Source organism: Mya arenaria, chromosome 11, assembly GCF_026914265.1.
Source record: "Mya arenaria isolate MELC-2E11 chromosome 11, ASM2691426v1".
Taxonomy (NCBI): domain Eukaryota; kingdom Metazoa; phylum Mollusca; class Bivalvia; order Myida; family Myidae; genus Mya; species Mya arenaria.
Window position 1 is genome coordinate 68,379,595 of NC_069132.1, and position 26,021 is coordinate 68,405,615.

At 35.6% G+C, this 26,021-nt stretch overlaps 1 protein-coding gene across 1 annotated transcript in view; it reads left to right on the forward strand.

Moving 5' to 3' along the window:
* The window catches only part of LOC128209936 (autophagy-related protein 2 homolog B-like), an 84,519-nt gene extending 62,517 nt beyond the window's left edge, over positions 1 to 22,002 (forward strand). Inside the window, exons 27-41 of the mRNA XM_052914209.1 lie at positions 1,926 to 2,102; positions 2,556 to 2,679; positions 3,655 to 3,866; positions 4,324 to 4,553; positions 5,882 to 6,041; positions 6,532 to 6,699; positions 9,530 to 9,631; positions 10,258 to 10,467; positions 11,090 to 11,205; positions 11,802 to 11,868; positions 12,389 to 12,468; positions 13,883 to 14,004; positions 15,514 to 15,668; positions 16,453 to 16,572; positions 17,067 to 22,002. Coding sequence (XP_052770169.1) covers positions 1,926 to 2,102; positions 2,556 to 2,679; positions 3,655 to 3,866; positions 4,324 to 4,553; positions 5,882 to 6,041; positions 6,532 to 6,699; positions 9,530 to 9,631; positions 10,258 to 10,467; positions 11,090 to 11,205; positions 11,802 to 11,868; positions 12,389 to 12,468; positions 13,883 to 14,004; positions 15,514 to 15,668; positions 16,453 to 16,572; positions 17,067 to 17,297 — 2,274 coding nt within the window. The 3' untranslated portion in view covers positions 17,298 to 22,002. The remainder of the gene's footprint in view (positions 1 to 1,925; positions 2,103 to 2,555; positions 2,680 to 3,654; positions 3,867 to 4,323; positions 4,554 to 5,881; positions 6,042 to 6,531; positions 6,700 to 9,529; positions 9,632 to 10,257; positions 10,468 to 11,089; positions 11,206 to 11,801; positions 11,869 to 12,388; positions 12,469 to 13,882; positions 14,005 to 15,513; positions 15,669 to 16,452; positions 16,573 to 17,066) is intronic.
* The last annotated feature ends 4,019 nt before the right edge of the window (positions 22,003 to 26,021 follow it).

The window sequence follows — 26,021 nt, forward strand, 5'->3', positions numbered from 1 at the left end:
TTTTGCACATGTCAGTCAGTCGGTCGGTCAGTCAGTCAGTAAGTTGGTTGGGTAGACCAAAACTTGTACGAGTGATTACTCAGCAATGCCTGGACCTATGGTCCTCAAACTTGACTTAGAGGTTGGGTGTAACCACTAGATGAACCATATTGAAAATGAGGTCATCAGGTCAATAGGGTGAAAACTTGTTTGAGTGATAACTTGACAATCCCTGCACCCATGGCCCTCAAACTTGAAAAGAAGATTTGGTGTGACCATAAGATGACCCCTATTGATTTTGAGGTCATCAGGTCAAAGGTAAAGGTCACAGTGATCTTGATCGTGAAAAGCTTGTCTGAGCGATTACTTGACAATGCCTGCATCCATGGCCCTCAAACTTGACATTAAGGTTGTGTATGTGACCAGTAGATGACTCCTATTGACCTAAAGGTCAAGGTCACAGTGGCATTGAATGTGAAAAGCTCATCTTTGTGGTAACTAGACAATGCCTAGACCTATGGTCCTCAAACTTGATGTGGAGGTTGGGAGTGACCAGTAGATGACCCCTATTGATTTTTGGGTCATTCGGTCCAAAGGTCAAGGTCACAATTATTTCTAGTTTCGATGTGTATATAGTTTACCTTCAACTGTCCAGTCTTGATCATCCTTCTAGACAAGTTTTTTTTATAAATGTAGTGATTATTAACTAACATGTATTGCTAATATGTTGCAAGAAGTTGACTATTGTCATATTACTAATACATTTTAATTGCCAATCATATTAAGTCATACGTAATCACTGCTGCCAAGAGGTTTCATGTTCATCTGCAAATATCAGTCAGTCAGAACTGTATCTACTATTGGTAAACAATGAATGAACATTGATCATAATCTTGAAACTGCCTCTTGGCATCCAATGTGAAGTGACAAATCAGCTGGCATTTCCGTCCATGCATATTTTATGAAATTGTCCAACTATTCCTGACACTACGGTGCTCAGGGGGCATAATGTTTGATAAACGTCAATTATTAACCATTAAAATGTAAATTTATTCAGGATTGATAGCTCCCTTCATAGGAATTTACAAGATTGCCTTCCAGCTATCAAACTGCATGAAAAACATCCTTAAATAGTTACACATGTTCTAGCATATCATCAGTTCATGACAACATTGAATATTCCTGGCCATGCTTTGTATTCTAACTCTTTTTTTCTTTTGATTAACTCATTTAGTAGACTGCAAAACATGTTTGTACACATGTATTTATACTTTGTGCATTATAAAGTAAGATTGAATGAAAATAAGTATTATTTCTTCTTTCAACAGGTGCGTAGCTAGGGCCATTTTAAGATAACGCATATCGATGACGGACGGACAGCATATTAAACCCTTCACCCCGTATCATCCTTCGTTTTTTTTTTCAAATTCTGGGTTTCCACTATGACAAAAACTTTGACCTGTCAAAATTTCATTACGCAACTGCGTATTTGCGTACAGACAGCTATCCACCTGCTCAAGTATTGACTTGTATTCCAGTTGGGGAGTAGGTTTCAGACACTATTTGAAAGGAAAATCAAGATACCTTCCTGACCTGTTAAAGTATAGAAGAACCGTGAACTTCAGCTCTTTTCAGTCTGACCTTGTTTGTTTTATATAGACCACAATGAAAGAAAATAAGACACAAGTGTTATTGTTTTTGAATAAGTGATACATCTTAAATATCTTAACAGGCACTTGTTGTAAAAATAAATAAAACAAACAAAAAATTGTGACTGTCAAAGATCTACATCTGTCTGAGATCTACTCCCTAACTGATACTGATTTAAGTCATATACATGTGCATGTATTTTACTTCACTACTTGGTAAAATATAATGATTTGAAAGCACTGTTCAAATTTCTTGGTTTTGTATCTTGCAGCATTTTTTGGCTTTGTATCTTGCAGCATTTCCCAAAGACTGATCTCTCAGTGTCGTCTAACCTGGTGAACATCCGTACGTGTGCGGATTCCCTGACAGCCATCATCAACCTGCTGCAGTATGTGGCTGGAGACGGCGACCTACATCCACCACAGGGGGCAGATTTGGGGACACCAGATTCACAGCCAGACCCTCCATCACTGGTATGCTTCTAATAGATAAACTACTCCTATAACATCATGTATATATGTTGCGAGGACAGCTCTGTGCCAACAAGAAATTGGCTAAAACTTTCAAAATTGATTCCTTTGAAGTACAAAAACTGTTGAGAAAACTTCCAAAGTTAAAGGCTCAGAAGTTCAAAATATCAAAACCTTGTGTCAATGTCACCTAAAGTTATGGTTATATTTACAATCAGTCTTGAAGTAGCATGATCTACTATAATATAAAGCTGGCAAGTTTTAGTTGTCAATGATTTAATTTTTAACACAAAAGTTAAAAATTTGTATAACAAATTGTAGTATTTGCCAGACTTCAAACTTCCACATTTCAGTAAACAACTTCCAATATTGATGGTGAGGAAGTTCATTCTTTCAATTTTAAATTCTTAATGGAAGCTCTGGTGATGAGTAATATTGTTTCTCTTGTTGTAACAGAGTAAAGAGGAGTCAGACGTTGAAGATAGCGAGCCATTAACGAGTTCCAGTGTGGACCATCTACACTGCCTGATGTCGGAGGCCATGGCTGAGTCGTCCGACAGTAACCAGTCTTCAGGACATGGTACAAATAACACACTGTCAGAGGGATTACAGCAACAATTAATAGTTTGGCACTACCCTTGGATTTAAAAAAATATGCACGAAAAGCCTCTTTGGTTGTCTCATTTTTATTATTTTCCATTATGGTATTAAAGCTGCACTTTCACAGATTGACCATTTCGACAACTTTTTTGTCAGGGAACAAGCAGTTTTCCCCTCAAATGACTGGAAACCAGTGATGTAAGACTGATGACAAAAGATCGGATCGCAGTTGTCCATATTTACTGTGGACAAAATTATCTTTATTGGTAAAAGTGTTACTAATGGCATGCGCGCTGCAGTTTTCCATACAATAAAGATCTGTTCAATCGTGAGTTATCTTATATGACTCAATTGAGGGCATTGAGCTAAAACCAGCTTATTCTGAGACAACAAAATAAAATAAAAGTCAAAACTGTTAATCTGTGTGAGTGCAGCTTTAAGGGTAAGAAAGTTTAAAAAACACCAAAACAAAAGCCTACCTACCTATCTACCTACCATGATTAAAATTATGGGCTGTATGATGCCAAAGAATATATTTTTTAATTGTGGCCGAATTTTCTGTTTTTCATGCTTAAAAATAAAATGAGAAATTAAAATCCGACATGTCTTCTATTATCACTCTAATTCCAGAGATTAATCATACTTTGTATTGAATGTTAAATTATGAGGTTTTGTTGGTATATTATCACATTAGAAAAGAGAAAGGATATCCTAATGGGTTCATATCCCATACTGTTTTAAAAAAACAACAAGTCCTTTTTCTACAGTTTAAAATTTATTTATTTTTATTTTGATTAATTTATGCTGAGTCACTCTAGTTGGCACAATGTTGTTAGAGAGTGTGGTCTTGTGAAGCTAGAGATCCTGGAAAAAAATCAACTTATCCAGCTTGGTGACCACCACCCAGAAATCCGTTTCGTTACTCAGGTTGAAATAATTGCTGTTCCTCTTACAGTATCCCCTGAAGTCTCCCAGATTGCACGCAAGAAGACAGAGGTTTTCTTTGTCCACACAAATGGTGCCGCTGAGTCTCCGGTATCGCTCGATCCTATAGTGATTACCCAGAACATCGATAGTGTCTCCAGCAGCACTATGTCGGGCCACGTCAGCGATGATGATGGCAGCGACGACTTCTGTATGGTCGAGGATGCTGCATGGGGAAAAGCTGTGAGTAGAAACTTCATTATAGGCCGATTGTTCAGAACTTTGTTAAACTTAACAACATGATTAACAACATTGTTATTATCTTTTAAACTTGAATTATTTGACAATGTGCTCTCATATTCAAATACAAACAAGTACAGCTGAAACAGTTGCCTCAGATCTTGTTAGAAGTACAGAAGATCACAAGTGTACCCATTATACTTCCATAGCAGATACGAGTTGAAAGTTAACAAGAATGACATTAATAACTTTTTTGACTTTTTAAGTTTTTGAGCAATCTGCCAATTGTGTGTATTTGTCACCAAAGCATAATCTAATGTAGAAAAATATCTTTCAACCGACAAGTAATTCTTTGTTTGTCTTTAAATTTGAATGAGTATACTTATTGCACCAATGTTTAAAGGGATACATTTCATCAGCCCAGTATTGATAATTTTCTATTGTCTTTTATTTCTCCCAGACCAATGACAGCGAGCCATTGATTCGTGTCCTCACAGAGGAGCCAATAGAAATTAAGGATGAATTCTTCAAGAGACCGGTGGGACGCACAGACTTTCTGAAGTCTCCTGAGACGTTTCCTCTACCGGAGATTCGCTACACCATCAAGGAAGTTACCCTGATCTGGCATATCTATGGGGGGTCAGATCTTACCCAGACTGATGGTTCAGAGGACCGTGTGTCTACAAGCAGGTGAGCAGAGTTTTCTACCCTGTACTTGCATATTTGTCAACTATGTAGGTGTTTGAAGCAATGCATATTTATTAATGTCAAGGTTTGTTGAATTGTATTTGTTTAGTCACAATTTATGTATAGTAAAGGATTGCTGTAACCAGGATTTGAAAAGGCCAGGTTGGTAGGCCAGAAAGGCACTTAAGTTAAGATTTGAATGTGACAGTTGCAAGGACTAATTTTCAATTCTTATTGTGTATGTGTGGTAACTACTTACAATACTAATAGTTTGTCATAAATGCCTTTATACTGTTATCTTTATTTCAGTGTCAAAATTATGTATTTTATTATTTTTATACTTATTTCTGAAAATTGACTCTTGATGGGTGGAGTAAAAGGGCAGCAGGGTGCCAGAAAAGGGCAGTGGGGTGCCAAAAAAGGGCAGTGTTGTGCCCCACCCTGCTGTTTAGGCCTAGATGGAGCACTGGTCAGTTTTAAAGTGATGTTTATTAGAACATAATTTCAACCTTGTTTGCTAAAACTGAACAATTAGTACAGACCACTGAGGTACACCGTGCATTATACCAACCAGTCACCTCACAAACATTGAACACACTGAAGCCTTTGGCTGACTGGGAGATTACTGTATTGTTCACCTCATTGTACTTGTACATTAAACATTGTTAATCCAAAATATGTGTATCCAAATTTATCGTTGTTTCAAATTTTGTTTTTGGTTACCATTTCTTTTCTATGTTGTTTAATTGAAATTTACATCAATAAACAGAAAAATTGTATTTCAAATTTATCGCCATTTTGAAGTCAAATTAACAGACCTGATTCGGTATTCCATACCTATCTATCGCTTATTGTTTTGAATTGGGTCATCTCACAGTTTTTACACCATACTGAAATATCACGCATGCATCAGCCTGGGGTGATTATATTGCACAATTATCAGTTGTGTAATGCCTATGTTTCAAACATGGATGTCAGATAATGAGCAGTCTTACATTAACATGCTGTACAGATATGAAACAAGGAAACACATCAATGGGATCAAAGATGTGCAGCAAGATATAACATCATTCTTTAAGATTTAAATCAAATGATACTGAGTTAACTTAGTGTATTTTCAGTGTCATTTAAACATGTTTTATATAAACTGCATGTGCTAAGTTACGAATGCATGTATTTGCTGTCATTTTGTTTAACATGCATATATTTTATGAAAAGTACAATAACAATTTATTTGTCATTTAGTAAACAATATTTCAACATACATGTACCGGTATACTGAAAAGGATCATTCAAACAAAATGCAACATTTGTTTTGTTATTTCCTGCAGGGATAGTATGACAGTGTCGTACCAGCGCGGGTCGCCGGTGGACCTGTGGTCGGGCCGGGCAGGAGGTCGGGAGGCCCCTCTCATTCAACGGGAGACCCTGCACACTCGAGGAGGCCCCTCCAGGAATACAGGCATGTGTATGGAGTTCCAGCTTACCAAGGTAGGGATGTAGATATGTTTGATGCAACTATAAGGCGACAATATATTAATTGCAAGATTACTGGCCCCCTTTTTTTCCCCCTTAAATTTTAATGTCTCAGATAAAAATGCTGAACAACATATGTCTGGTACTGTCCGGGAACGGCATTTATTCAAACATATGGTGTTGATGCTAATCTAGTAATTAATGTATATTGGCCTAAGCTTCAGAAATATTTTTCAGAGATAATTTGAAGAACTTTTATTTTAAGCTAGAGTCAATGCATAAAGTAAGATGAAGATACGGGTCATCGCATCAATGAAATAGTGCAAAACCTAGAAATTTAAACTAAGGCTAGAAATTTGATAAAATAATTGCAAATTATAAATAAACCTTGAGTGATATTTCCTTGCATTTTTTGCAGAGATGGCATCAAAACAGATGCTCCTGATTTGTGAACTTAAGGTCAAGGGTTTACAGGGCCAATAATTATTCCACCCTTTTATTTCAGGTCCGTTTGCAACATGAGGTGTACCCCACCCATACAGAGGCGGCGTCAAGACAGGTGCTCCTGATTAGCGACCTGGAGATCAGGGACAAACTCTCCACGTCACGCATGAACAAGTTTCTTTACCAGTATTCCTCCAATGACATGCCAAAACAGACATACGCTAATATGGTATGTGCACCACACTCTGTATGTTAATTTTGAATATGCATATAAATTTTTTAGGGGCTAGACACCCGATGATACAGTTGCAAGAGAAAAAGATATTGTTGTGTATAATGCGTTGCTTCTTAATTACCTTAATAAAGGCTGAATGTTTTTGAATTTTACACAAATCTTCGCAGGCATCATTTTAAGCTGATTTTACAATGATCCATGCATGTTTCCCCAAATTTTTAGCTCACCTGTCACTTTGTGACATGGTGAGCTTTTGTGATCGCCTTTTGTCCGGCGTCCGTCGTGCGTCATGCGTCGTGCGTCATCCGTCAACAATTTACTTAAAAGACATCTCCTCCTTAACCGCTGGGCCAATATTAATAAAACTTCATAGGGATGTTCCTTGGGTGGTCTTCTATAAAAGTTGTTCAAAGAATTCAATTCCATGCAGAACTCTGGTTGCCATGGCAAACAAAAGGAAAAACTTTAAAAATCTTCTTCTCCCAAACCACAAGGCTTTGGCCGTTGATATATGGTAGGTAGGAGAACCAAATGGTCCTCTACCAAGATTGTTCAAATTATGGCCCTGGGGTCAAAATTAACCCCGCCCCGGGGGGTCATGGGTATTCTCTATATGTTTAGAGTTAAAACTTCAAAAATCTTCTCCTCTGAACTTACTTGGACTAGAGCTTAGATATTTGGCATGATTCATCGTCTAGTGGACCTTTACAAAGATTGTTCAAATTATGGCCTTGGGGTCAAAATTGGCCCCGCCCCGGGGGTCATGGGTTTTCTTTATATGTTTATAGTGAAAACTTAAAAAATCTTCTCCTCTGAATTTACTTGGCCTAAAGCTTACATATTTGGCATGATTCATCGTCTAGTGGACCTCTACAAAGTTTGTTCAAATTATGGCCCTGGGGTCAAAATTGGCCCCGCCCCTGGGGGTCATGGGTTTTCTCTATAAGTTTATAGTGAAAACCTTAAAAAATCTTCTCCTCTGAACCTACTTGGCCTAGAGCTTAGATATTTGGCATGATTCATCGTCTAGTGGACCTCTACAAAGTTTGTTCAAATTATGGCCCTTGGGTCAAAATTGGCCCCGCCCTGGGGGGTCATGGGTTTTCTCTATATGTTTATAGTGAAAACTTAAAAAATCTTCTCCTCTGAACTTACTTGGACTAGAGCTTAGATATTTGGCATGATTCATTGTCTAGTGGACCTTTACGAAGATTGTTCAAATTATGGCCTTGGGGTCAAAATTGGCCCCGCCCCGGGGGTCATGGGTTTTCTCTATATGTTTATAGTGAAAACTTCAAAAATCTTCTCCTTTGAACTTACTTGGACTAGAGCTTAGATATTTGGCATGATTCATCGTCTAGTGGACCTCTACAAAGATTGTTCAAATTATGGCCTTGGGGTCAAAATTGGCCCCGCCCCGGGGGGTCAGGGATATACTTGATATGTTTATAGTTAAAACTTCAAAAATCTTCTCCTCTTAAATTACTTGGACTAGAGCTTAGATATTTGGCATGATTCATCGTCTAGTGGACCTCTACAAAGATTGTTCAAATGATGGCCCTGGGGTCAAAATTGGCCCCGCCCCTGGGGGGTCATGGGTTTTCTCTATATGTTTATAGTAAAAAAAATCAAAAATCTCCTCTGAACTTACGTTGCTTAGAGCTTAGATATTTGGCATGATTCATCGTCTAGTGGACCTCTACAAAGATTGTTCAAATTATGGCCTTGGGGTCAAAATTGGCCCGCCCCGGGGGGTTAGGGTATTCTCTATATGTTTATAGTTAAAACTTAAAAAATCTTCTCCTCTGAACTTACTTGGACTAGAGCTTAGATATTTGGCATGATTCATCGTCTAGTGGACCTCTACAAAGATTGTTCAAATTATGGCCTTGGGGTCAAAATTGGCCCCGCCCCCTTGGGGGGTCATGGGTTTTCTCTATATGTTTATAGTGAAAACTTCAAAAATCATCTCCTCTGAACTTACGTTGCTTAGAGCTTAGATATTTGGCATGATTCATCGTCTAGTGAACCTCTACAAAGTTTGTTCAAATGATGGCCCTGGGGTCAAAATTGGCCACACCCCGGGGCTGATGGGTTTTCTCTATATGTGTTATAGTGAAAACTTAAAAAATCTTCTCCGAACTCACAAAGACAAGTAACGTCTTAATTTAAACTGGATAACATATTTAGTACACATACCAATTTTCAATATGGGCCACATACAACAATTAATAACAAATATACATATATAGATACACACGTAAAATCAACTAGTGACAAGAGCTTAGATATTTGGCATGATATATCATCTAGTTGACTTGTACCAATATTGTTCAATCTTTGGCCCTGGGGTCAAAAAATGGCCCCACCCGGGCGGTCATGGGTTTCCTTATATATGTATATGATGAAAACTTAAAAAATCTTCTTCTCCGAAACCAAAAGGCGAAGGCCTTAGATATTTGGTATGAAGCATTGTTTATCGGACCACTATTAAGATTGTTCAAACTTTAGCCCTGGGGTCAAAATTGGCCACGCCCCGTGTTCATAGGCTTAGGTTTTCAATATTTGTATATAATGGAAGAATGTGCAATATATGACAGGTGAGCGATTCAGGGCCATTTGGCCCTCTTGTTTAATCTTTACACTGAAAAGTGGCATAATAGTCGAGTGCGCTTTCTCTGTGACAGCCCTTGTTTTTTTCTAAATTGTAATTTAATGACTTTTAATTCCAATTTAAGGCATTTAATAAAAATATTTGTTTAACTGTAAGATAGCAATGAATTTCACAAACAATTGCCCTCTATACATCTTTATATTTTCCCAGGTCCACATACGAGCTATACATACGCGGCCAAACCCTCAACAGACAGAGGAGGAGTGTGCCCTGAAAGTTTCCCTACAGCCTCTCAGGCTTAATATTGACCAGGTAATGTGATATCTGCAGTTCTGACAATGTAGACACTTGCGCACAGTGGTCAGAAATTGGCTCAGTGTGAGCATTATTTGATAAGCTCATAGAGAGCTGAATTTTCTACCTTCTGTACCCTGTGCGTAGGAGTGTAGAGAGTAATCTTGCGATACATAACTGACACGTTGATTTTTAGTTTGTCCCAAGTTTTATCAAGTCAATAGTCTGCATGTTATAACAGTTTTTCAAGTAACAACATGTATATGAACATCTAACCTATGCATAATACTGCAAATCTTGTTATTTATTTCCGATGGAGAGAAACTTTATAATCTATGCTTTCATTGAAATCTGATTCAATATATCATACGCAAATGATGTAAGTGTACAAAATTTGAATTTTGATGTTCAATATATACATGTTAAATAAAGAAAAATTAAAAGCAAATAAAAGGAACTAGATTGCCAGGTCAGGACTTCCATGACTTTTAAGTTTTTATACTTACTGAGCGTTGCACTATATTACTGAGCATTGCACTTTATGTAAGATCAATTGAAAATTATAATTGAACCAGTGTCATATGCTCAAATGTCGGCAGAAATATTTACTTCACAGTATTATTGTCTGGTTACCAATGTTTTAGGACACACTCTTCTTCCTGAAGAGGTTCTTCACAGAGTTATCCGGTGGGGATGCAGGAGTGACCTCCCCTGGCAGTGCCCCACCCCCTGACCAGGAGACGCCCCGCGCCCCTCCTCCTGTAATCACAGTCAACAAACCTCTTCCTCCTGAGGCCATCAAAGACCAGCAAGATCTTCTAATGCAATTTGACGAATTCACTCAAGATCTTCAGGTATATAGGATCCACATAGCGACATGTATGTACACTGGAGCCCGGTTGGCTCGAACTCGCTTGGTTTGATATCCTTGTTGGTCCAAACTGGATGTAAAGGACCACTTTCTTACTAATGAAGGAAAGAATTTCCGCATGGCTCGAAATTTCCCGGGGCTCAAGGTATTTTCGCTGGTTTCTGGAAGTTAAAGCCAGCGGGTTCGACTGTACTGTAATTTTTCTAAGAAAAAACAAACTATATTTGAGCTGTAGAGTAAATTAACAATGCCTTATTATAGCACTCAGCAACTGTAGTGGAAAGAAGTATACTTGTGAACAATTTGGTCCTCTGTCCCCTGAAGAGAGAGGGATGTGATTTGACCACAGATTAGCAGACTTCTTCGGATCTGATTGCTCCAGGGACCCCATCCAAAAAAAGTGCTTTTTTAAATGAAAAAGTTAACTGGATGCTTTTGGTTTATATTTCATTTGTTGCTAGTTTTGACACCCTAGTTAAAAGGAAGGAGAGCCTTCAAAAGAGCTTATTTACAGCCAGTTTTACCACTGCGCATTGTGCTTCCCTAAACCCTTGACTGAAATGCTATCCAGATGCATAATGAAGTTCCTGTATGTTTATTTACAGGCAAGTTTACGAGGTAGCCTGTCGTCTAGTGGTCAGTCAGCCATGAAGTCCAGTGTGTCCAGCTCAGATACGATCACTTCTGACACTGTCCACACTTCTCAGCCGGTGTTTTTTAAGTAAGAGGTTTTGCTTTACTTGGACAAATACATGAAAAGGATGAAGACCATGTTAAAATTGAATTTATATTTGGTGCATATAAAATATTTTAGCTAAATTGGAAGCCAGCTACATTGTTTAAACTGCAGAATCATACTTAAGTATTTACTGGAAAGTTATTAGTAAATTGCATGTAAGGCCTTAACAAAATAATGGTTTGGCCTATCTAAATCCAGCGACCCTAGTAAAAAAAATTCAGCAAAAAGAAAGAGTCCAACCAAAAACACAACTTTTTTCTAAACATAAACTGTCATTAATTTTTGACAAAATAAATTAAAACAGCAATATATGAGTGATATTTGCAAGTCAAAGTGCTTTTTGCAAGAAAATGATCTTGACATGAAGTAAATTTGAAAAAAATAATAATAAAAGAAACTCCCTATCTACCATACCTAGTAATTGGTAGGGATGTTACTGAAACAATCATTTTTTTTTGAGGCCTAAGAGAGGTTATAATGGGAAAGGTTTTGTTTGGAAGATCGACAATGAATTACGGTTTTCAGTTCTGCTGTTATGTTATCTTTCTCTGAATGTAGCTGTCTTGACATTATTCCAGGTCTTTTGTGTTCTCCCCTGATGTGCCTATTATGCTGGACTACCAGGGAAAATTTGACAGTGAACATGTAAGTATACACACTTGTTTAAAAAACAACAACACAAAATCTACTAAAAACTACTTTTGGAATTGTACTGTGTATTGGACGCTGGGATAGAAAAGAAGGCTGGCCAAAAAATACAAAAAAAACAGGGGAAAAACCCCCACACAGTGGACGCTGGGAAAAAATGAACAAATATTTAAAATTGCTTTAAAATTTAAAACTTCACTACAGAAATCTTTTTTAGGACATGCATCTTCATAGCAGTTGTGGAATTTGAAACAAAAAACAACTGGATCAAGTAAATACCCATTGTTAAAAAGAATGAAGCTAGTTGAAATAAACCTAGTGAAGTCTTTCAATACAATTTGTTTTTTTAACCACCAAGAATAAAAGTTTCGAAACATGATTCGCATGATACACTTCTTGGTAAATTGGCTAGATAGTGAATTATTTAGCTGAACTATTAAAACAGTCAAAATCTGAGACAAGTACCTGATAATGAGTAGTGTTTAGCATTGTAAGATTTGAACTTGTCCTTTTACAGGGTACCCTAGCTGGTCTAGGAGGGCTCGTATCACTGAACAAAGCAGAGCTCAAGCTGAAACGCCTCTCATATAAACAAGGGTAAGTCTGTGGAATGATTCATATCTGTTATTAAGGCTTAGGGTATATGGTTTTCTCTGTGGAAAGTACGCTAAGATTTCCTCATGACTGAATTACATGTAAACAACACAACGAGAATAACCATTGTCATATATTTACATTCACCTAGTTTGTTGTCCCGTGCCAAAAGGCAAAGGGGATATAGTAATGATACATGCAGGCATGTGTGTGTGTGTGTGCGCATCCAGGCCATTTTATCAGGAGCATACCTTATAAAATCTTTGAGGTATTGACTTTAAACTTTTATATACAGACAGATCTTATTAAGGGTAAGTGCAGTGCACAAGAACCATAACTCTGGGTGCAGATATATGTTGAGTTATTGTTCATTGTTTAATTGTAATCCTTTGTCATAAGGCAAAATAGATACTGCTCTTAATTTTGTCAGGGATATGGCAGTCTGTAACTGCACAGAAAACAATTGACATTCATATTGAATGACCTGCAAGAAGTTTTTGCCTTCATTGTTTATTTCAAAATGCTTGAATAAGCCAAGGGTTTAACACATTATTATTATCACCTTTTTATTATACAAATATATGTTGCCTATAGCCTGTATTTAACAATAAATACACAACAAAATATTTAACTATTTTACGAACTTTCCCAAGAAGTGCAAATGCATTGCATGAACACATGAAGTATGCAATCAACCTTTAATTAATGATTCTTGAGAAAGACTGATTATTGATTATTGGAAATCAAAAACAATCGATGATCAGTGAATATTCAAATATTTTCTTGCCTCTACAAACACAATTTTGCAAATTGGCGTCACTTTTTTATAACTATGAAATACCTTATCAGGCCGTTTTGTTACTCATAGTCATACAGCATTTATTAATAAAATCAATAAGGCCAAACAAAAAAATATGTCCGTTTTGGGTGACCCGACCCTACCTATAAAAATGCGCCGACCCTAACTATTTTTTTCCGTGTCTGAGCAAAAAAAATATTTGTTAGCGAATAAAGAGTTACGAAGGGCGGATAAATGCAGATTTTAATCAGAATTATTGTTTATATGATAAAACAAAGTCAGGCAATGACAGTAATGAAGGAAAGACTGCCATGTGCAAGAAAACACTCTGAACTTACGACAGATTTTGAAAAAAAAATCCTTACCTACCCTACCTAGAAATTTTAGGAAGGTTACCCTAAACAAACAATTTTTTTTTTGGCCTAACCAATTGGAGAGATAAAAAGTAAAGTATAAATGTTTGTGACACTATGAGGGAAGGTTTCTGTTTTGAAGGGAAAATAAATGGGAGTTGAAAAGGTCCGAAGTCCTGGAAAGAGGGTCTTAAATGATGTTTTTTCAAGAATTGATTTTGACAAAATTACTATTGATTGTTAATTTCATGTATTGTTTATACAGGTTGCTTGGGTCAGACCGGGTGCTGATGTACTGTGGGAATGAATGGCTGACTGATATACGCCTCAACCAGCTACCCACAATTCTCGGAGGGTTCGGACCTGTGCATGCATTTGTACAGCTTGGTGAGCCTTATTATCTGTCTTAAGGATTTGGGATAATGTATATATATATATATATATATATATATATATATCCTGTAATGACATACTATCATGAACTATTCAGAAAAAGTTGAATAGCCTGAAGTGTTGATAGCAAAAGAAGCTGAGCTACCAATACAACATGCTTTTAAGGGACTCGCTCATGGTTTATAAAATGCACTTTTTACAGATTTTTTTTGAAATACGAAAACATTGGCAAATATTAGGAGTGTTAAAACTGAAATACTGACAGCTGGAACCCTTCAACAAATGTTGATATAGTTATGCTCACATATTGTCTTTATAATACACGATTTCTTAACTTTTTGCTAATGCAATTCAGCAAAAAGGCTCTGGCGTGATTGGTTGATTGAAATTATCACATGATGCTTTCAATGTATTTAATAAAGGTTAAAATATCCATCAAGTTATGTATGAGTCCCTGTGGCCAAGTGGTTAAGATGGCGGTTTTGTTGTTTTTTTCTTGTCTGTACTGGCGTGGGTCCGCTCCTTACTAAAACTAGAATATATTTTTATACTTAAATTGTATTTTGTTCTACAATTTCTGTATCAAAGAGTATAATAATTATATAATAAGTGTTTTCAGATGCACTTTTGGTAAAACTAATTTTTGGTCCAAAAGCATGAGCGAGTCCCTTTAACTGTGCAACATCATTAATCCTTGCTGAAGTCTTGTCATAAAACATTTGTTAATTCCTGTCACTTGCAGCCTGTGTTCAAAATGTCACGACATTTACGACATGCTGCATGCCATTATTAGCCTTATTAGGCATATTGCAGCAATTAAAGCAATTAAAGGGTATCAATTATCCAGAGTTTGAGTGCAAGCCCAATTAGTGTTTATTGATGTCATTAAATTAGATTCAATTATGCGGAGGGAAGTAACTGCCTGAGTTTGCTCAGATTTAATAATGAATATTTTACTTAACTACTGGTTAGTTTAATAACATTTTTATTTTTGACATCCTTTCTAAATCTACCCTGAACATGACCAACATCCCTTAATCCCTGAAATGGGTGAGAGTGGTCTAGTTGTAAAGGTGTCCGCCCCTCACCTAAGATGTTGTGGGTTCCAGCCCCGTTAGGGCTACTTCTCATTGCCTCTCGTAACAGACACAGTACTGGTTTCTGCGAAGGAAACCGACTCAAGAGTGATTCCTTTCATTTACAATCATGCAAAATTATTCTAAACCAAGTTTTTTGGGGGAAATATTGTGTAAGATATCTATCCAAACATCATTTTTTTCATTCTTACATGTGACATTATATTTATAGTTCCTTGGTACTGGGAGTGATTTGTTTTTAAGACCATGGGTACAGTCAAGATTATTTACCGTACATTAATTTATGTAAAACATAATACATATAATGCTGAAAACTTATTTTCAGAACCTGTCTATGAGACCCCTTTCTGCTTGATGAAGTCAATATATAAACACTTATGTAATGTATGTTGTATTTTGAATATAGCGTATGGTGTGAAGGACCTATTCTGGTTGCCGGTGGAGCAATACCGGAGGGATGGGCGGATTATGCGGGGGATCCAACGTGGGGCGTCATCTTTCTCCATGTCTACAGCGATGTCTGTGCTGGAACTCACTAACCGACTTGTGCAGGGCATACAGGTATGAGGAAACTGTGACATTAGTTTGATGTCATTTCGAAGATTACTGTTTAAATGCCTCTGAAGAAGAGCATATAAAGCATATAAGGTTTTTTTGATAATTATTTGGCACATGTAACTTTGTCTTGATCGTAATTTCATAATCAATCAAACAGGATGGCACTCCTGGAGCATTTGTCATTGTGACATCTCCTTGTTGATTGTATTTTGATTTGTACATGTAATAGATTAAATATAAATTTCAATTGTCTGCCAAATATATTGAGTCCAACAATAGTAACCATGTTCACATTGGATGAAAGGTTATATTTAACAGAAGCTTGTGTAGCAAATACTTGTCTTACTATCAATGGGTGGTGTTAGTAGTTTATACTCGGGGTCCCGGTGTTAGCACATCGAAGGGCCCCAGAGTGACAGTTCAACCACCGCACACCTATCCTGGGCAGACTATCAGGAGGTTAACCAGTACTAGGTGCCTTCACCTCTGCAAGGAACTGACAACTTCTGTACATGCCTGGGGCAGTGGTAGAGTGCGAATGGTCGTAGAAAGGATTTCATAACCAATCACAACAGAAGTGACCTGGTCGGCCCGGGAATCGAACCCAGGTTGTCTGATTCACAGTCCAACGCTCTACCGATTGAGCTAACTTGGTGGATCAATGGGATACCAGTACAGAAGCTATACGTTTTTTTTCAGCATCCTGATGACCAACATTTATTTGCTGCTTTTCTTAGTCCATTTTACTCAATATTTTTCATCTTCATCACATTATGTATTTTGACAGTGGTGTGCTGAGCTGACGTTTGACATGGTGTCCCCCGGCCCCCGACGACGTGGCTATTACCCCCGCCAACCAGCTGATCTGAGGGAGGGGGTCTCAAATGCTTACATCGTTCTCAGAGAGGTATGAATTGCTATGGGGTTTTTTAAACCAATTTGGGGCCAAAGTTCAGCCTCTTTCCCAATGCCAAACCTTATCCTTTTTTACAAAAGAACAAAGAAAATTCTTTTGAAGAAAATATTTTAGCAAGAAAACAGACTGTGTGGGGATTTTTTTTTTTTTAAGGAACCTCCCTTAACATTATTTTATTTCTTCTGTCTATTTTGTTATTTGTCTATTTGGCCCGATGGATAAATTTCTTGTCATTCATTTCTTATTATTGATATTTGATATTACCCACATAATCAATAAAGACATCAAGAACATAAGGGCTATCAAAATTTTCCTGAAAAACAAACTAAGTGGTGTTTTTTTAAACAGGTCAAAATTGGTTCACTTTTGTTAATAAAAATTGTTAGTTCGGACTTTAATTGGAGGTTTTTTTTGTGACAATGTATTTGTGCAAGACACTTGTCACATGCTGTTCTAGTACACTAAGCCTATTATTGATATCACAGGGTTTCTCGGAATCAGCTAGTAACATGGCCAGTGCAGCACAGCAGGATGAGTCACGAGGGGTTATGCGGACAGTTGGGCACGTGCTCCGGCAGATTCCACCAACCATGGTACAGCCTCTCATCACCGTTCCGGAGGCTGCGTCAAACGTGATTGCCGGACTCAAAAGCCAGCTGAAACCGGATGCCAGGAAGGAAGACGAGGATAAATGGAAGGAGGAGATCATAGATTGATCCATAATTACAGACGTTGTTGTGATAGCATTATTACCATCATTCGTAGGGTTTAAGCTTAAGAGTTATGGAAGGGTTCTGCACCCTGCCCTTTTTTGGAAGCACCCTTCTGCCCTGATTTCAGCATGGGCACCCTTCTGCCCTGATTTCAGCATGGGCACCTTTCAGCCTTCAAAAAATTAAATGCTTAAGGGAGTCAAATATTTTTTTTTGTATTGATACAAACGTGTACTTTGACTTAAAATACATACAAACTTTACTGATTTGACCGTTGAAACCTAATACTATTTTAGCTTATCATAATTCCTGTACTTCTGTTTTTTTGAAGTGCAATCAAATGAGTCCTTCTCTCCCTTAGTACCCTGTTCATTTTCTGCAGCACTTTGCTAGTTTTAAAACCTGGCTTAAACACTAATACTTGTGATACTGTAGGTGCAAACTTATATTAGTGTTGTGTTTTACTAACTAAGACTTACATAACTACAGTCAGACAGAACTTTTGTTGCCATTTCCAGTCTTTTGTCCTCAGAAAATCACTACAGATTTCTCAAACCAGTGCTAATTAGTTGTCATAGAGATGGTAATATATAAAAGTCTTTATTAGCAATTACACTTCATTCAAGTGACAACATACTTGGTAAGCCTTTATAAACTAAACATTAATTCCCTACATATTTCGATTTTTCCCAAGCATCGGGTATCATTTTATATCGGGAGTTGTAGCTGTTGATAACGGGTGAGGGACTACTTTCACTTCATATTTCATTTGTATTTGTTATTCATGCATCACCTGCCCAGTGGGCATATTTGGCTGACAATTGCCGCAATTTTGCCATTTGATCCCGGTGTGATTTCTTCTAAAACTTATAATGGACTGCTGAAAAAATGAGCAAATGACCATCAAATTGTCCTGTTTTTTTCTGTAACTCCATATCACTAAGCATGACCTTTAGATTATTAATTTCATTATTGCAATCTGTTTATGAAAGCCATAATCATAACCATGAGGGAGAATAATTCAGTTTAGGATCTTTATATAAAGCCAAGAGTACTTAAAGGGGCTGTACTCCGTATGATGAAATAGCGAAAAAAAGAAGAAGAAATTGTCGAAAACTGACATAAACTTGGTATCAATGTGTACAATGCATTGAAACTTACTGACTGAAGTACCACATAGTTTACAATTGATTTATTTTTTCGCAGTTTTTTTGTATTTTCCCATTAAAAAAGATTACTAGGTATGTCTACCTAGTAGAATTCATTCCGTATGCATGATTGGCTAGTCGATGTTATCGCATGATATTACCAAGTAAGGTATATAGCTGAAATATTCCAATCATTAAGAGTAAGCCTTCGTACCATAGTGGATACATCACTGGACTGCAATTTTGGCGACCCCAGTTTGACCCCGGAACCATTTTTTTTTTCACAATTATGATATCAAAGAGTAAACCATTTTATTAAATAAATGTCCTGAGATTTGTTACAGAATTATTTTTTTTTTGTGCCAATCTGGTGTACAGTCCCTTTAATTGGTTGCTAAAATGTTCATCATTTCTTCATCTAGAAAAAAAATGCGGCACAAATATTTAAGACAATTAATAAGTGAGTGAACTTTTGCTAATGTGCATGTATAAATTACAGGTCTACTTTCACAGTATATTTCATTTGTGTGTGTCACTCATTTGTAACCAACACAGTGCTCATTAACTGGATGATAACCACCACCATTTTGTCATCTGGGCTGTCAGAGAGCCCTGTGCGATTTCTTCTATACCTTAAAATGGACTGCTGGAAAAAGACCAATTGGATCATCAAAATGTCATGTTTGTTTTTTCTACTCAAAAACCAAAAAGCATGACCTTTAATTGTTAATTTCATTGCTGCAATCTGTGCTTGAAAGCCATTATCATGAGGGACAATAATTCATGTTAGGGTTTTTATATTAGCCAGGAGTATGGAAAGGGATTTTTATCAGTTGCTATACAGCTTGTTCCCAGATCCATAGCATTATAAATGCTGATTTTTTTTTTCATGCATTGTAAATACGGTACCATGATATTTTTTTATGATATTGATTAAATACTGTTAAGTAATTCCTTGGTTGCTAGGATGGTAATCAGTTTTCAAACCAGAAAAAAGTTGCACAAACATTTAATAAGATACATGTATGAAATGTATACAAACATGTTCAGTCTGTAGTCTGGTTGTTTTACAGGTTGCTTAGACTATATAGAATTTACTTTAATTGTAAAAAGATTCTTGCATAAAAAGAAATACGAGCAAGGTCCTTAAATGTCAGATTATCTTTTGTGACTATCTATCTGTGACCAGTTCATATTTTCATCAATTTGTGTTGCACATTTTTCAATCATAACTTTTTTTTTTAAGCTGTGTGTGTCTTGTATTTAAGCAGATATTTTCTGTTTTTCTTTTTTAAATAGTGTTAATGTTGTTGTTGTTTTGTTTTTAGGTTGTTAGATGGGTGATGCCCATAATATACATGTAAGAGGCATTTGAGGCAAAAATACATTATATATACATTATATGTAAATACACCCAGGTATATAACAATTTATGTTTTTAAAATAGCAAATTATTTTGGACTTAATCTGTCATTATATGTGGATTGTCTGATTTTGTAGAAAAAAAGTTTGGATATTGTTATTGACTTGGTGTCACCTGTGGCATTTTGTCGTGCAAAATTTTAACCTTGGCCATAACTATTAAAAAGTTGAAGATATTCATATGAAACTTGGTACACATGTATATCAAGGCAGGTAACTCTGACTTTAATAACTGTTGAGTTGTGCACCTTTATTGTGTGAAAAACAACAGACGAACATTACTGTTCACTCTGCGATGCTCTTGTTAGAATAATGCTGCAAGTATCCTGAAAAAGAGGTAAAGTATTGTAGAATCTTTAAAATTGGGAGAGTTTAATTTCACAATATTTTACAATTTTTCATGAATTGATTATGAATCGATCATGTAAAAAATTTAAAACCTAGTCAAGTATTAATTTGAAAATGTCTTTAAATGATTAAATAATGATGTCTCAAATATTAAAACCCTGCAAAAGTAGTCAAATGAAAAATATCTTGAAATTCCTGGTATGCACCCCACTAAATTTAATCTATCTGCAATTATTGAATTACTCATTTGCATTGTTTTCATGTGGAGTAATGTTAACTGAATGATGCTTAAAGGCGCACAATATAGGCTGATGCAAAAATATATATTTTTTTAAATTTTAATTCATTATCATGTTTAACTTGTTTGACTTGAATGATCAAAACAAAAAAGTGTAGGATTTTGGTACAGGTGGAAGAAACATATGACATATTTTGGCGCTTTTTAACTGGGAAATTTGTGGCAACGACTAGCTATTGATAAAACAAAGCAACATTTATAAAGGCTTATATTGTTTTTAAAGTGACACTCTTATTCAAAATCAATACATACATCTGTTTAATAATCATAAATTTTGAGTGATCAACCTTTAACTTCTTACAAAATAATGCATTTATGGAAAATAATAACTGATAACAAGATTGTAACGGTTTATTAAATAGGTGAAAGCGCAAAAATATTAAATGATTGGTGAATGCTTAAAGATTTACTGTGATTTACTATCGTCTTATAAGGTAGAACTATCGTGCAAATTTCTTTAAATTTAAACTCATTATCCTTCATAAAAACCATTGTTTTCGAAATATTTTCATCCTTTTTGGTATATTAAAACAATTGTATCAATTGTGGTTAATCTTATTTGGGAGTAAGAGTGCATCTTTAACTGTACACAAATCATGTGTTTTTTGTTTTGATCATGAAAGTTAAATGAGTGATAATGCATTCAATAAAAAAAGAGTTTTTGCATCAACTTATATTCCCCCTTTATTTTAATATATGTAATAGATACCGTAGATGACATGAAGTAACATTTTAATGGTTAAGAATGGGTGGAGTGAGTGTTACTTGATTTTCATCCCCCTCCGGGAGACCGGGGGATGGGTCGAAATTCCGGGGGATTTTTTCTCCCTCCGGGGGATATGGCATGTATGGCTACTTCAGGTGGTCTAACTGTCTTAGAATACAACCTTATTGGATGAAACAGTGTCGACGCAAAATCTGACTCCGGGAGTGTGTATTTGATGAGTGGCAGTTGGCGGACTTTTACACACTCGTGAAAGTTGAAACTCTTAATGATTAAGCCTAGTACTTAATGATTGCCTATCTGCAATTTGATTGGCTGAAAATGTAGGTTGTATTCTAACTACAAGTACACAACTCCTATGGATTGCTTCCATGTGAGGATCATAATTAATGTTAACCAAGAGCTGCTTGATGTGATAATTACATGTATTTAGTGGTTGACATTTATGTTTAGTGAAATTCCTAAGCCATTACTTTGGCTTTATATGTACATAATTTGCAAGTCTTTCAAACTGTTAATGTTCTTTCTCATCAATATGAGATATTTGTGAGATATTTGTGAGATATTTGTGATCTATATTGTATGATTTCATTATATATTGCCTTTCTTTGAGCCCATGTTTTGTATACTGTATAACATTAAAAATGATTGAAGTAAATATTACTTTAAACAGCTTTTATTTTATTGTTGGATTAGTTGATATAATTATGTTCATGTACTATTTGTGTTCGCTTGATTGCGACAACAGCTATAAACTAGTACAAATGAGGTTTGATTGTCTTTTCTATGTAGAAACTAAGTAATGGGCCTAATATTACAAAAATACCTCAGTCAAACCACAATATAAACTAGACTATGTTGATAAAAACCTTCTAGAGCAAAATATTTACTAGAGAAATTGTTAAAAAACAAAGAGTTTTACTATTACTCAATTTCATTCTTTGCTGTACAGTCGATTGTCTTTGAAATATTGACCAAAGTGTTTGATCAACATTTTCTATGAGAGAACAATGCCTTAAAAATATAAAAACAATATAAGATTTTGAATAATTTTATGCTGTTTTAAGGTAAAATGAGTTGAGATTAAGAAAAGACTAAGTATTTTTGTGACATTGTAGCCTGGTGTCCTTTTTGAGATGTAACATGTTGTTCTTGTTCACTGGAGTGATATATTTGTGATATTCACTTATAAGTTATAGCACTATAGTATAGTGAATATCACAAATTTATTTTAACGTTTTACTTGCAAAATCAAATAAACTCTGCCTTAAATTACAATTAAAGCACTTGTGTTCGAAATATATATTATCACAAGTTCACAACTTAGAAATATTGATATGAAAATGTGATGGTATGATAGGTGTGTTCGGTAATGGCCCCATTATTCATAACTGCCTATACTACTGCATTGCCTCACTTTTTTATTTATCATTATGTCCTTATAGGTGTCTTTGGTGATCATTCATTAATAATGAAGCTACGTTAGAATAACATAAATTGGAAGGGTCATATATAAACGTGTTATCATGACCTTGACCAATTATTGACCAGACCAATATTGATCACCTACTGACAATGACCATTTGCATACCAAGTTTGAGAACTCTGTACCTAGCTGTTAAAATTTCATTGATCGTAAACATAAGTGGGATGATGACGAGGCAGGCCACAATGGACTATGTTATCCCTGTGTGTTTGACATGCTTTGTAGGCTACCTCAAAAAATTTGATAGTCTTCATGTTAAAGACTATTTCTTGTTTGTACCTTCGGCTGTGTTGTCGGTGAAACATGACCCTATTGCAAAAACTGCCATTCTTTTATGCTTTTCGTTGAAATATCAAGTTATTTTCACTGCTTTTATATTCACTCCAGTAATAATACAAATGTTGTTGTTTTTACACTGCTCTAATAGATATTGATACCATATTGCTTAATAAGAGAAACTTTGTACGCGGTTTGAAAACAACATCGGCAAATGACATCAAAACATACGCTAATTTAATACCACCCCTCCAACATGAATGACGCAACACTACCAGTCCAAGACTGGTCACATGGTGACGCCATATTTTTCCATTTTGGGACACTATCTATATATCGTACCAAAAATGGCGTCTATTTTCTGATTCCGATGAATAAATAAAGAAAATCCCAGATATGAAGGCGTCTTGATCAATGTATACAGGTTATGAACGTGATACATATGTTAAGGGGTGAGTAGGTGACCATATTTGGTTTGGAGCTTTGCTATCACCCTATATGATTTCCTTTGCCCCGTATATCCCATATCGGGTCAACTACCAAGCCCTTTATCTAACACATTTTCCAAACAATGCCATTTTAATTGACATTTATCGAAAATTCAGTGTAAGATCAAAATTTATTTCACAATTGATAACAAAGAATGACATTTTCACTTGTGGATACACGACCTTTGAAAAGTAAATATAAAAGTCATCATTGGATAGAATAAATTTTGACCTTACACAGGAATGATAACAAAATGGGCAGAGGTAAATATGTATGTTTAATAATGAAAAAATATATAAATGTACTTATATTGCTTACAAACAAAATCATATTAAATAAATTAAACAAAACAAACCTAAAATGAGGAAAGGTTTCAAAATTCTGGAAAATGAGGGGAAAATACTGTTATATACGGGGAAAATACTGGAAAAACACCGGAAATACTGTAAAATGAGGGGAAAATACTGTAAAATAAGGGGAAAATACTGTCAAATGAGGAGAAAATACTATAAAAATCAGGGGAAATAGTGTAAAAATCAGCGGAAATACCTTACTTGAATTTTATAACGGAAAATATTATTGAGTGATTAATTTTAATGTGAAGCAAAATGGGTAATGTTACAAAATGAAATACTCCAAAACTTAAATCAGTATGTATGTGCTGGTAAATTGATTTCAATTACTAATTTGTTACAAAGATTTTGCTTAAAAAAAGGGCGAAGAGACCATGAAAGTCTTCTATCGCTTACCTGAGTTCAATTATAGCTTTCAATGTGAAAGCAAGCGTTGAGAATCACGGCCTTTTATTCCATGAAGATGAATTTTGATGATTTATTTACCTTATACTCATAAACACAACTATTTTTACCAAGTTTTGTGAGCATCATTGATTAACATTGGAAAGAGAACATGGCTGCTTTTAGTGGTGTTCGACAACCATGGTTGGCACACGATGAGTACTTCAAAGTCTTCAGCAGCAAAGTGCATCAAACGAGGATATCTTTAGTTACACCATCATAACAATTCTCCTTTTATACATGTGAATGTTATACATTGACACCATAAGTATGAACAAACACTGTTCCCTGACAGTACTGTACAGATACAGAAATACAGACCCTAGTTCAATTTGTTGATTTGAGAATATTTATTTTAAGGAGCAGCGTAAAAAAGATTGAGCGGGTGGGGATGAAAATCTAGCAATTTATTTATAGTGGCCTTATTATTCACCTATCAATAAATATCTTGGCTAACTTTGACTAAACCAATTTTTTTTAGCTGTATGTGAGATATTTAATATTAAACATTTCACTTGCGAAAAATGTGTAAACATGGAATGATGCCAGGGGCGTACCTAGGCATTATAACTGCAGAATGTTCGGTCATACAAATTAATATTATGTCTTGACATAAGGAATAAGAATTAAAAGCCTTATGGCTGGTTGCTTAACTTTCCTAAACCGACTGTGTAAGATATGTAACTTTCTACTGAACAGGTTAAAGTCTTGTGTAATTTCCTTTAATGATGGCATTAAGAATAATGTAAATGCTTGACAAATATTTCCTTTATACAGTTCTGTCTTTTTGATAATATTCGTACAGGAGGGGACATCCCTTCCTCTCTGCCCCCATAAAAAACTACTGAGAAAAAACTACAGACCTTTAAAGTATGGGTGTACTGTTTAAAAATGCCTAAGATCCGCCCCTAAATAGCAACATGTTTTTGTTATCAAAATAATCACAATCAAATTGGCACAAAATCTAGAGGATCACTTATGCTAAAAGCTCAAACATGAGCTAAAAGGCACAGCAAAAAAAATATTTATAATTTGTAATCAATCCAGTTAAAATGTGGCAAAGAAAATAAGATAAAAACAACAAAGTTGCAATCTTTTAAGACACTGGATTAAAACTGTTATAATACAATATAGTTTTGTCAGAAAACGTGCACGAGTGCTTATAAAATCATATATATTGATAAAAAGAAGAGTAAAAAAACGGAACATTTTAACTTATAAATATTTCACACATCAAACACGAGGAACCACAAAAAGAGATTAATATAAATAAGAAGCTTAGAATCATTCACAAAAATGCATTGTATGAGGCAGTGGAAGTCGCCAGGTAAGAATCAAAACTACTATTATTAATTTCGTTTTCACCAGAACGTTGGGCGTTGTGTTTACGCGTTCTATAATAGACCCGTTGACGGAGAAACAACAGAACAATAACCACCTGCCAGCCAGTTTCATATTTAGAAACCAAAAACACGAAAAACGTGGAGTTCCGTGGCACTCTCTATGTTCATAAGCCCTCAAAAACGGGGGGTAATATATTACGATTACTCAGCATTGTTCTCGTGCGCGGTGAATCTTTTGGAGAAAGTAAACACATACTCTCGGTAATTTCAACTCGAGATACCAGAAACAAGTGCCCAATAATACAACAAAAAAAATATTCTCTTGTGTTTAATTATCGTAAAAAAATCGATAAATTCAACTCAAAATACCAGAAACTAGCGCTCATAAATACAACA